The sequence below is a fragment of the Coregonus clupeaformis genome, chromosome 14, assembly GCF_020615455.1.
Source record: "Coregonus clupeaformis isolate EN_2021a chromosome 14, ASM2061545v1, whole genome shotgun sequence".
Lineage (NCBI taxonomy): Eukaryota > Metazoa > Chordata > Actinopteri > Salmoniformes > Salmonidae > Coregonus > Coregonus clupeaformis.
Window position 1 is genome coordinate 10,964,839 of NC_059205.1, and position 13,557 is coordinate 10,978,395.

The 13,557-nt window shown below is 42.2% G+C and overlaps 1 protein-coding gene across 2 annotated transcripts; it reads left to right on the forward strand.

The window, feature by feature from the left end:
• Positions 1-99: 99 nt before the first annotated feature.
• LOC121580740 lies at positions 100-7,341 on the forward strand. Of its 2 annotated transcripts, XR_006003136.2 has the most exons (12): positions 100-200; positions 1,097-1,184; positions 1,359-1,428; positions 1,600-1,698; positions 2,154-2,214; positions 2,325-2,676; positions 2,830-3,099; positions 4,046-5,831; positions 5,981-6,053; positions 6,165-6,576; positions 6,910-7,151; positions 7,243-7,341. XR_006003136.2 is itself a non-coding variant. In XM_041895755.2 (10 exons), exons 2-10 carry the CDS (start codon positions 1,114-1,116, stop codon positions 6,317-6,319), a joined length of 2,937 nt encoding a protein of 978 aa, XP_041751689.2. In that variant the 5' UTR covers positions 100-200; positions 1,097-1,113; the 3' UTR covers positions 6,320-6,628. The 2 variants fall into 2 exon arrangements, 1 of the variants encoding a protein (XP_041751689.2); XM_041895755.2 differs by lacking the exons at positions 6,910-7,151; positions 7,243-7,341 and having other exon boundaries at positions 6,165-6,628.
• The last annotated feature ends 6,216 nt before the right edge of the window (positions 7,342-13,557 follow it).

The window sequence follows — 13,557 nt, forward strand, 5'->3', positions numbered from 1 at the left end:
TCCCTTTATTTTTTTACGTCTATGACGTAATCTGGTCCAGAAATACATCACTTGAAAATGAGCGTGACAGGACTTCATTGGTCCGTTCTTCATCAAGGAGTCAGTCAGTCTGTAGGCCTACCATCAGCCAGGAAAGGAGACCGGCTCAGACTTCGTGCGGTCAAGTCAGTCACAGAGGCTAGTGTAGACTTTTCCACGAGGTAAATGTATGTAGATTGTAGACCACTGCAGCTGGCCCGTCAATTCGTTGCTAGCCTCCGCTCCAGGCTTCACTCAGGAGATGAAAGCCCGTGGCAGAGGCTAGGAAAAGAAAACGCAACCGCAGGTTTCTATGTAATGTTAAGCGGACACGGGGCACACGCAAGGACATTTTTCTCTGCCTCTCCAGTAAGGAATGTTAACCTTGTTGCCGCCTGAGTTTGCTAGATGTTTGATAAACGTGGTTAACGTGTTGCTAACAGGACACTGAAGATTAACACCAATAAGGATGTCATAGAAAAGTTATGATTATTAGCCATGTGGTGGTGGGACTAGGTAATAGGGTGGTTTGGGGTTAAACGGCCCCCAGGGTTAAACGCCCCCCTCCTGTAATTCTCACATAAACCACTAAATGTCACCACCATTTTTTTCATCACTTTAACTGGATGCCACTAGTTTTGCTGAACTAAAATTGTCATCTGTCTCATCTCAACTTTTTAAATCACAAAAAAAAAGATTTTGAAGTACATTGATCTATTATTTTGTCATTTACAAAAAGTTCTATAGCTATATAATCAAATGAAGTTAGAGCTATACATTTGTTTTTATATACAACCCCCTTTCTAAAGTTTCTGTTTCTTATTTCCCTTTAAAAAATGTGTTTGCCTAAGGATAGCCAGTATACACATATCTAAATCTTACCAAACTTTGCTTTTTTCTGTCAGAAGAAACATTTCCCTTAAGGGGGGCGTTTCCTCCCAAGTTACCCTACATTCTTTGAAACATTTCTGTTAAATGGGCAATCTGAAGGTTCTAGGCACTACAATGCCCCTTTAAAACCTGAACATGCATTAATTTAATTGAGTTGTGGGAATAAGACACATCTGTTGATCTTCAGACAACTTCATTCTGAAAATGTCTGACTACATTGTGAAGATCGAGGGAACTGGTCCTGGGGAGTCCGTGGCGACCACTGAGAAGTCCAGGTAGCTATCTTTAAAGCAGACAAGACAAGACAGACTGACAGATCTAAAATAGATCTAGATAGATGCTCAACAACCACTGACAACCATTAAATAGACTCAACAACCACTTACGACCACTAAATTGACTCAACAACCAAATCTCAATGGTTAACTCAGACGTGCTGTGGCCCACAGGGACCCGTCTCCTGAGCCTGCTGTCCTGCCCGTGACAGATATGTCCTTCCTTGGAGCAATGGAAGACACGGTGAAAAATTACAATTGAAATTGTCGAAGAAATCTTGAGCATAATTGTTCTTCTTCTAATCTTCTGGTTCTAGTTAAAAGCATAAAACATTATATCAATCTATAATCTACAATAGGTTATCTAGTACCATTAGTCAAGCAAGCTATTAATCAATTGATTTTACACTCACAGAATGAGATGCCTAGCTCGCTGGAACAAGCGATGGACACTCAAACACAAGAAAATGGTGAACAAGTGGAAGCGACTGAAAGTCAGAGGAAGAGACTAAAGGTAACAACCATGCCTTCAAAAGCCAAGGGGACTCTCGTCAAAAGCCAAGGGGACTCTCGTCAAAAGCCAAGGGGACTCTCGTCAAAAGCCAAGGGGACTCTCGTCAAAAGCCAAGGGGACTCTCGTCAAAAGCCAAGGGGACTCTCGTCAAAAGCCAAGGGGACTCTCGTCAAAAGCCAAGGGGACTCTCGTCAAAAGCCAAGGGGACTCTCGTCAAAAGCTTTTAACTCTTGCTCTTTAACTCAGTGTATTGCTGCATTTCATCATCTACTGCATCAACTCATTGTGCTATCAAATGTTATGATTGCTGCCTTGCTAAATGTTATGATTGCTGCCTTGCCAAATGTTATAATTGCTGCCTTGCTAAATGTTATGATTGCTGCCTTGCTAAATGTTATGATTGCTGCCTTGCTAAATGAGTATATTTGACACAGCTTACAATTGTCTCCAAACAGGGAAACCTAGGTTTGTCCTCTGCTGGGTGCTCACTTGGATTTATGCCAAGCTTTGACTCAGGTCAGTGTTTAGTCTTTACTTGATTACTTTATTGTATCATTATGATAAGACCAGCAATGTCCAATGTGTAAGATAAGTGTCAGACATTTGATCTCCTGTATTTCCTCTAGTGTCCCTTACATCTACGGTAAACACGGGTAACAACTCAGGGGAGAGTCTTGAGCAGCTGCAGTACCAAGGGGTCCTGAGGATGGATACATGTGATGAGGTGGAGGTCAAGGTGCCAGTAGATAATGACACCCTGACGACCACAGTCGTTGACTGTGACTCCTCGACCACCCTGGACCAGATAGCCTCCTTGAGGACCTTTCAGGAGGAGAAGGACAGAGTGCTGGACATGGATACTGTGGATTGTCTCTCGAGAACAATTAGCTTTGAAAGCAGCCCAATTCCGGATAGGATTGGAAGCGCAGAGACATATAGCAGTGGTGTACGCTCGGCAACCCCCTACGCTTCAAAACCGTAAGTTCATTTGGTTTGATCAATCCTGTGACAGCCTATGCTTTTCTCATTCTTACTTTAATCTAAAATGTGAAAGTTGAAAACAAGTCCTAGTCCTAGATCAATGAAAGTGATCTGTATAAACCCAATGTTGTTGTTCATTGTCTATTGTAGATCCCTTACATCTATTGACGCACATTGGGCTGAAAACGAGGTGGAGGTCAAGGTGCTCGATATTGACTTCGCTTCATTCACCCTGGACCGGATTTCCTTCTCCAGTACTGTTCAGGAGGAGAATGACAGAGTGACGGACATGGACAAGGTGGATTGTCGCTCCCTGTCGAGAACAGTTCGCTTTGAAACCAGCCCAATTCCGGAGAGGAGTGGAAGCGTGAAGACGTATTGCAGTAGTGTACGGTCACCCACCCCCTACCAGTCAAGATTGTATGTTCATTTTGTTTGGCTACGTTATTCATTTCATTCTCATTATTGTAAGAGTTGAAAACAGGTCCTAAACAGGTCTATGGCATCACTTATCTGATAGTCACACATTTTCACATTTGTGTTTTTTCACCTTTGTGTGTAAATTATTACTATTTTAATATTAATAGTACTATTCTTAGAATTTTTATTAATAGATTTTAGCTTGAAAATGTGTTTAGTTACTAAAAATTGTATTTATCCATTGTTTAACCCCTTTACACTCGTGGGAATTGGCCTATATGGATAGGGCGAAATTGAAATTTCTTACAGAAGAAATATGGAAAGCATATGCATAACCATGGTAACAATTAAAAGGGAACAGTTTTGAGATTATGGGGAAATTATTAGACTAAAGGTGACGACATAACAGTTCACCTGACAAGACTGAATCCAAACATTATACTGTTGATATTATGTGCATTTTACATTTACTGTAGGCAACTTTTTGCTGCATTTGTTGATAAAGAAATCTTACATTCAGGAACATGATACGAATATTCTTAGAAAATTTGGGGTAGGTGCAACATAAGACAAAAAAATGCCAAGGGTTTGAGTGAGCGGTCTAACTGGTGTTTCCAAGTGGCCACACACCTCTCCAAAGTGTGCTCAGTTCCTAAGTCATTTCAATGCACTTTTATGACTCAAAGAAGAGTCTTCAGCTATAAGGTGCTTTTTTGAGCTCTCCAAGGCTGTGCCGTTGAAGAACTAGACCAAGCACGCTTTTAGTTGTTTTGTTTGGAACACAGCCCTGCATCCCTGTCTTTACACAATTACTGTTGTTGTTTACGCAATCCAAAAAAACAGTTCATTTTAAATGGTACGCAGCAAACTTTCTTCACAATACAACAAACATTTGGAATGAAACTCTTTGTATGTTCCCAACGATGTTCTTCATTGTCAATTGCAGATCCCTTACCTCCACAGAGGCACATGATCATGTTGCACACAGCTCAGACAGCACACAAGCGAGCCTCCGAATCCTGATGGACCCTCTGGAGGAGCTTTTTGGTATCTCTCAGGATATGATATACACAGATGTCCAGGATAGAGTGATTGAAATGCTGCAGGACATCTACTCGGCGGCTAACCAACTAGAGCAACAGCTATTCCAGAGTGTCTCTGACAGGCAAGCCAGAGCCATTGTAAAGGCGGTAGTGCAGCAGATCAATGCTGCCCTGTCCCAGGCTCTCCAACAAACCTGCTCGGGATCACAATTACTTACTATAGTGGGATCTGCCAAGCTCTATAGCAAAGATGGGTCGGCAGCGGTTGAGGGTCAAGGAGTTCCTTTGATCACCCCCTCAGCAGAGGGAGACAGGGATAGCATCGAGGAAGGAAGTAGACCGTTGAAACGTAGTTTTAACAGCTTCGTTCGTGTTTTGTCAGCAAAAATGAGGAGGATCTCCAAAGGGATCAAACAGAGCAGCAAGAGTGCACAACAAGAGCACAGGCTAGTTGTTGAACTGCCAGTATCATCTGACAAGGGTACAGAGCAAGAGGAAACTGGATCTAGTACAGTTTCAGTACCCTCTAGGGAGGAGATCACCGAGGTCAGTGAAGTTCTTCAGTCGGAATCTGATGATTCTCTACTTCCTACCATCGGGGCAATGCTGTTCCACGTTGGATCCATGCCTCATACAGAGGATTCAGTGGAGCTATACAGCAGGGTCCCATCAAAGTTGACACCAGAAAGTATGGTGCAGGAAGAACGTGTTGATGAAGGCTTGTCTAAGGCTTGTTCCAGGACAACTTCTTCAACCAGCACCACTTTAAGCATGGACGACATCCAGAAGACTGTTGCTACTATGACCACTTCTGGAAGTGACATGGGTAGAAGCATTATCACTACCCCAGAAATGCCAGAGCAGAGTCTGCACCACCAGGGAAGAGGACTGGACAGCCCTGTCTTCTCAGAGAGAAGAGTGGCTGAAAGTGGCAAAAACAGCCCTGCAACTTGGTCAGACACAGAGGGATTAAGTTCTGCAAAAAAGGCTGTTTGGGAGTTAATGGAGAGGATGGTGCTCAGCCGTGAGGATGCAGCGTCAGCAGAGAAAAGCCTGGATATCCTCCTCTCCTCTGGCATTCTCCGTCCTCACACTGACAAGTTAGTCGACCAGCTGCACAGCCTTTTGATGGTGAACAGCACACTTACAGCACAATCTCTGTCTGGCAGGTCAAAATCAGAATCTGCTCTGCCTAAGTCCAGAATGACAGGGGAACTCCAAAGGGAGATCTCAAGGAAGGGTTTGCTGGAGATAGCATATACTATCACCGAGAGATCTATAAAGACCCTTTTGGAGCAGTTGCTCACTGCCCTCCTCCCTCCTTCTGCAGTGGTTGAGGTTGCCAGGTCATGCCAGAACATCAGACCAGTCACTCCCTCTCAGGTGATGAGTTCTGAAGTTAGCCCAGGGTGCTGCAACCCTCTTTCAATGATTTGCCGTGTGATCATAGATGTCTTTACGATCACAAGACAGGTGGTTGAGACAGCCAGTGAAGTGGATATGTCTCCCCCCGGAAAATACATTGATGGAAGGCTTTGTAGCAACACAGCACCACTGCCCACTGATTCAACCCCACCTGTCCCCCCGACCAACTGCGAGACCGACAGATCTTTGGCTACCAAACCAACAAACAAAGTCAAGAGCTTGACATTCTCATTTCCTAAGCTTCCAAAGATCAGTCTCAAAAAGGTAAAACCCAGTCTTCATTATTTAGGGCAAGGCATTGAGATCAACTTGTACAGTAAATGTATTGGTATTTTGACTGCAATCAAAAATAAATGTTAAGCTTGTTTGACATTCTTCTTTGAATTCTTCTTTCCTCACATTTAAACCATCAGAGCAAGAAAGTCAACAAAGTGGATATCGCTCCCTTTGAGACCACCAAGGATCCTGTTGATGTCGACTATAATAGTATGTAGCTAATAGATTACTAACTTTGCTTTCAAAAGCATACAGGTAGTGCCTTGCATGATCAGTATTTGCTGTTATCTCTTTTCTAACACCACATCCTTTGTTCCACAGTATTCTGCACTACTCCAACACCAGAGAATGCACCACGACAAGAGGAAGATCTTGCCTCCTGCTCCTCACAGAGGAAGGAGAGGCCAAAGAACCAATTATTTTTAATCAGGGTATACTCTGCCATGACTAGGCCTGACAACAGCAAGCATCAGTAGAAATGTCCTTTTGGTTATTTGGCAACACCACCAGAGGACCATCTTTTCTCCTACTCCACAATGAGGAAGGAGAGGCTCAAGAAGCATTCCTTTTCACTGCCATAACCAATCATTTCAACTCAGTCCTATTGACATCCCACTGGGCAAAAACTGGTTGAATCAACGTCGCTTCCACATCATTTCAACCCCCCCAAAGATCTATGTGATGACGTTGAATCAACGTGGAGAACTGATTGTATTTGCTACAAGTCATCAACGTAAGGGCATTTCCTATTTTTTTCACCCAACTTTTAATCTAAATCCAATGACATGGTGACTTTTTTTTTTTTACGTTGAAGTCCCATTAGTTGACAACTCAACCAAATGTAGATCAAAACTAGACGTTGAACTGACGTCTGTGCCCAGTGGTATTTGCTGTTGTCAGTCTTCTACACTGATTTCGCAGCTACATCAGAGGACCATCTTGCCTCCTACTCCCCAACAAGGAAGGAGAGGCCCAAGAATTGTTCCTTTTTTGTTAACCAGGCCTTTCAACTCTTTCAAAACTCATTTAAAAACTCTCCTTTCACCTATTAATCTCCTTCACGAAGCTTCCAAAGAAATATCTCAACAAAAAGGTAAGTGGATCTCACTCCCCTTCCGACCATCCAGAGTGAGACCACCAAGGGTCCTGCTTATACCCTTCGGACCATCCAGGGTGAGACCACCAAGGATCCTCCAGATGCCCTTTTGACCATCCAGGGTGAAACCACCGAGGATCCTCCAGATGCCCCTCCAACCATCCAGGGTGAAACCACCGAGGATCCTGCTGATGCCCTTCTGACCATCCAGAGTGAGACATAAAACATACAGGTAGTGCTGTGCATGATCAATATTTGTTATTATCTATTTTTTAACACCACATCCTCTTGTCTTGTTCACAGTGTTCTACACCACCACCAGAGGAAGAACTTGCGTCCTGCTCCCAAATGAGGCAGGCGAGGCCCATGAAACGTCCTTTCACTTCCTTCAATAATAAACTGCCCCTTCCTGCATTCATGAGTCTTTTAGTGAAATTTATATATTTTTAAATTAGAGTGGAGAGATCGACAAACAAGAAAATTAATGGGCATTCAAAGTTCAAAATAAATCCTTCATGACATTCTGTGAGTCTCACTCCAGTGGTAGAGTTCAAACCAGACTATGTAGGGTAGAGTTCAAAACAGACTATGTAGGGTAGAGTTCAAAACTGACTATGTAGGCCTGGCTGCCAAGCCTGTAAATCCTATTCTAGTCTATTCTCCCCTTTGGACTCAAATATTGATAAAGTCCCTGGCAGTCAGGTTGATGTGTGACACAAATGGTCTGACAAGAATATTGGCTATGAGTAGTACACCACTGCAAACCATGAGGCAAGCTGACCATAAATAAATAGGACATTTATCAACATTGTTACCGTTTCAAAGGCTTTCCATAATATACTGTGATCCTGGCTTCAATCACACATTCATTAAGTTGGTTGTAACAGATTATATAACAGTATTGATTACTCAAATGTAACACAGAGGCCCCAAAGGTCACTATTACTGATGGTGCAATCTTCTATCCACCCATTGGCTAATATACAGTAGCTAAATATATCATATAAACACACTCTAAAGCCTGTTTCCCATTAGAATGTGTCTCCTTGATCAGAGTCCAGTGGGAGTCATGGGACTGGAGCACGAAGTCTCAATGTGTTAGGGGAAATCAGGAGATATGTGTTAGCACTTAGCAGAGTGTAACACACACCCATCTCACTTTCTCTCATGTGTAATGCACTTGATCCATATTCAAGAGTTGATCAAATAGTCCAGGTAGTCGGTTCCACAGAATCTTTATATTGAATGTCTAACGGATGAAGCAACTTGTGATATAAACATAGGTATGTCGAATCTGGCACTCATAAATGGTGGCATATTGGAACCCTCAATTGAATGTCTCATCTGTAGATACTATCCCCTTATGTTGTTTCTTCCCTCCTCTTAAATTACCTTAAAAGTAATTGTATTTCTTTATGATTGGGGTAGCAATTATTAATTGTGTCAAAATGTTGCCGTGAGCAATTTGTTCTCTCATCAAATGTCTGCGATCAGTCTCATTTTGAAGGGAATTTCTTCAGCTATATGACTCATGAAATGTTGTTGTCAGCTACATGAATCAAAAGTAAACATGACCATTGACTTCATCTCTATGCATTCTACTTTTTATTATGCATTATCTTTGGTCATTCTGTATATTTATGAAAAACAATTTGCCAGGAGTATCAGAAACCAACACACAAACATAAAAAATAAAATTCATGGAGGCCGAGATGCAAAAATATTATTAATTTAAATCCATACTCAAAATAATGGAAATAGTGTCACGTTCGTCCAATCGGATGACGCGATGTTGGAGTGTGTAGTTGTGTTGTTTTTATTTAGGAAGTGAGCGAATCAGTGAACTGTCAAGCGGTAAAATATTTGTATGAACCTTTCCTTTTAAAAGAGCACCGCATATTTTCCAGAGTATCACAGTAGCTAACTAACAATAACCCTAGCAACCTGTTGATTAATGTAAGCAGGCTAACGTTAGCTAGCTAGCGTGTGCGAATGACAGCCACCAATGTTTAATAACGAGAAGGATCTTGTAATGTGGCCTCTTTAACCTCTTTAGGATCGGACCCTTTTTTTTCCCAATTTTCGCCTAAAATGACATACCCAAATCTGACGCAGCGCAGCGGAGCTAGATTTTTGTTTTTGCACCACCCTGTCACTCAATCATGAACTTTTTTTTAATTTTTATACAGGGATCATAAAACTGAGGGGGCTAAGCCCTTTGTTTCAGGACAAAAAGTTAATTTCTTTGCCACATTTTTTGAAGTTTTACTTTTGTGCCTTATTGCAAACAGGATGCATGTTTTGGAATATTTTTATTCTGTACAGGCTTCTTTATTTTCTCTCTGTCGTTTAGGTTAGTATTGCAGAGTAGCTACAATGTTGTTGATCCATCCTCAGTTTTCTCCTAACACAGCCATTAAACTCTGTAACTGTTTTAAAGTCACCATTGTTCTCATGGTGAAATCCCTGAGAGGTTTCCTTCCTCTCCGGCAAGTGAGCTAGGAAGGATGCCTATATCGTTGTAGTGACTGGCTGCATTGATACACCATCCAAAGTGTAATTAATAACTTCACCATGCTCCAAGGGATATTCAATGTCATTTTATTTATTTATTACCCATCTACCAATAGGTGCCCTTCTTTGCAAGGATTGGAAAACCTCCCTGGTCTTTGTGTTTGAAATTCACTGCTCAACTGAGGGACCTTACAGATAATTGTATGTGTGGGGAACTCAGATGAGGTAGTCATTCAAAAATCATGTTAAACACTATTATTGCACACAGAGTCCATGCAACTTATTATGTGAGTTGTTAAGCACATTTTTACTCCTGAACTTAACAAAGGTGTTGAATACTTATTGACTAAAGACATTTCAGCTTTTAATTTTTAATTCATTTGTAGAAAATTTGAAAAACATAATTCCATTTGGACATTATGGGGCTGCATTGTGTTTAGGCCAGTGACACACAATCTCAATTTAATAGATGTTTAATTCAGGCTGTAACACAACAAAATGTGGAAAAAGTCAATGGCTGAAGGCACTGTATGTAGTAGCTCAACATAATTTTATAATGTTTTTTGTCACATACACCGTATGTGAAATATGTTGTTTTACAGGGTCAGAGGATCTTCCTCTTCCTTTACACCCATTCCCTCCCCCCCTCATCTTTCCATCTCCCTTCTCTTCCTCTCTCCCTCATCTTTCCGTCTCCCTTCTCTCCCTTATCTTTCTATCTCCCTTCTCCCCCTTCTCTCCCTCATCTTTCCATCTCCCTTCTCTTCCTCTCTCCCTCATCTTTCCATCTCCCTTCTCTCCCTCATCTTACCGTCTCCCTTCTCCCCCTTCTCTCCCTCATCTTTCCGTCTCCCCTTCTCTCCCTCTACACCCTTCACACCTCTCCCTTTCTCTCCCCCTTTTCTCTAGCTTTCACCTCATGCATATCAACTGCATGTAGTGTAGTCTACAAACCTCAGTCTTAACAGTTACTACTGTAACAGTCTTGAGCTTTGCATGGAATAAATCATATCAAATGTCTTACCATTATCATACATTAGGTCATTGATCAAGGATGTATAAAAGGATGTGCAGTATGGCAAGGAGAAATTACAGTAACATGTATGTTTGACATAAATACATAACATATTGCATATAACATGAGCGTTTATGATTACATGAACATGTTTGTTTCTGTGTGTCATGTGAGGCAGCTGGAGACAGCACTGTCCTGTAGAGATGAGCTGAGGTCCTACCTACAGCAGAATGGGAGCAGTACCAGAGACAGCTGGACGTCAAGAGCCAAGAGGTGTGTGTGTTTTTGCAGTGCTGCGTGTAGGTACCTCCCTGTTGCTTATACCGCATTGTGACTGTCTGACAGTCTCCGCTACCATGCTTGTGTGTGTTTGCTTGTGACTGTTTGTTTGTTTGTTTGTTTGTTTGTGTGTGTATCACTTTGTGTTTATGTCTGTCTGTCTCTCTGTGTATGTGTGTGAGAACCAATGTCTGTGTGTGTGTGTGTAACCCCCTGTACCTCTCTACTCCGTCCCCAGCTGTCGTTGCTGCAGGAGGAGTTGCGTAGCAGCACTCTGGTGTGTAGTCACTCCAGTGAGCAGTGTCCAGCTCCAGTACTCCCTGCAGCAGCAGCAGAACATGTTACAGGAGAGCAGCACCTGCTGGCCGAGCTGGAGGACAGCCAGAGCCAGCTACAGGGAGAGGTAGAGAAACCTACTGGAGAGACTGAGGCAAGTACTCTACCTAGAGGAGACTGAGGCAAGTACTCTACCTAGATGAGACTGAGGCAAGTACTCTACCTAGAGGAGACTGAGGCAAGTACTCTACCTAGAGGAGACTGAGGCAAGTACTCTACCTAGATGAGACTGAGGCAAGTACTCTACCTAGAGGAGACTGAGGCAAGTACTCTACCTAGATGAGACTGAGGCAAGTACTCTACCTAGATGAGACTGAGGCAAGTACTCTACCTAGATGAGACTGAGGCAAGTACTCTACCTAGATGAGACTGAGGCAAGTACTCTACCTAGATGAGACTGAGGCAAGTACTCTACCTAGAGGAGACTGAGGCAAGTACTCTACCTAGATGAGACTGAGGCAAGTACTCTACCTAGAGGAGACTGAGGCAAGTACTCTACCTAGAGGAGACTGAGGCAAGTACTCTACCTAGATGAGACTGAGGCAAGTACTCTACCTAGATGAGACTGAGGCAAGTACTCTACCTAGAGGAGACTGAGGCAAGTACTCTACCTAGAGGAGACTGAGGCAAGTACTCTACCTAGATGAGAGCCGAAGAAAAATACTTTACCTAGATGAGAGACAAAGAAAGATATTCTACTTAGATGGGTGTAAATGTGTCCTATAGAGGGATGTCACAAATAACGATGTGTAGTGACAACTTGGTAAAACACATGTGCCATTGAGTCAGCTACAGGGAGGTAAACCTACTAGAGAGACTAAGACAAATAGTCTACCTATACGACAGGGATGAATATGTGTCTTACAGACAGGGAGAACCCTAACATTGCGTTGAGACCTAAGGTAAAACACACATTTTGAAATGGAGGTGCTACAGGGACAGGGAATCTTGATGGAGAGACCCAGGTTGAATCTCAATGGTCAATAGTCTTCATGTGTCTTCATGCAACTGAAAATACAGGATACAGCCTATTCTATTGACTTCAGTGTTAAAGTGCAAACCACTTCCAAGAAGACCCCCCTGAAAAGTAAAAGGAATTGCATAATATTCAATTCATTTTAGTCTTGACATAGAAGGGTTCTTTTTTCTCGTACTACACCAAGAACTTAGTACAAAGGACTCCATTGACCAAATCCAATCGAAATATGCACACTTGCAGGGAATAACATTTCTGTTTACAAAGTGCGGCTTGACAGGAGACATAAAAGCTGAACTTCCAAAGGCAACACGTTTTCTGTGTAAACTGTAATTGTAGGGTATCATCAAGTCTTCTTCATGTTAGTGGTTATTTTACAGTAATAGAAAGGAGTCATTCAAGCAATGAGGTCATTCCTTACGGGGAATTCCTTATCATGGGGAATTCCTTATCATGGAGAATTCCTTATCATGAGGAATTCCAAATTGACAGACATAGCTTTATCAGACATAATGGTCTTTGTGAGATGCAGAGCTGTGGGTCAATCCCAACACAATTCAGAAAATTATCCAGTGGCGACCCATCATTCAGGGCAGGTGGGGCAGAGCCCCACATTTTTAGCAAAATAAATAAATAAACAGGCTTGCCTGTTTTGCATGTTATTTTGGCATTAATACGTGTCACATATCAGTTTGCAAACAATGTAAAAAAATACAAAAATACAAAAAAAACATTGAGTTAATAAAGCTGCATACAAACATGGTCTCTTTTTTGCTTTCTTGAGTAAGGCAGCTCCAAAATGCAGCCTAGCTCAGTGCTTTCTGTGGTGGTGGGGCAGCCAACAGAAAATAGGGAGCGTAGGGGTTGGTAATGTTCTCTAGTTGCGCCATGATTAGCTCAGTGTTCTGTCACTCGTGGGGACAGTATGTCACCGCCAAGTCTAGAGAGGTAGAGCAAAAAAATTCAAGCCCCTTGGGTGCTGCCATAGTTACATTAGAAGTGCCCATCCAAGAAGGCTCAAGGTCATTGGCCACAGATAAAATGACATCAAATCACGTTATATCTACAGTAGCTTTGATTGGACTGATCATATCAACATCATGCTTTCAAAATCTTAGCTAGCAGTCATCATCATTAATCAAGTCGACAATCTACTGGCAAATCCTTTTTAATCCTTGTCATATGAAGGGAAATTATAGATAAAACCTATCGGTGCTCATTGGACATAAACATTACACAACAAGTTGGAAATCGTAAATTCACCAATGAGTGGTTTGGAAGGAATCAGTGACAGTGGCTAACTGCAAGCATTGCAAAGCAATCACTAGCCTGCTATTCAGTGGAGTGGCTGTGTGGTCCCAAATCTGGGATAAACATTCAACATTGGCCATGCTGTCAATGAAGCATGATTTGTGCTGTCCTCAAAACAACTTTTAACTTGGAACTGTGAAAATATGACTTCAGTGAGTTCAAGACAACTGGGAATTCAACTCGGAAT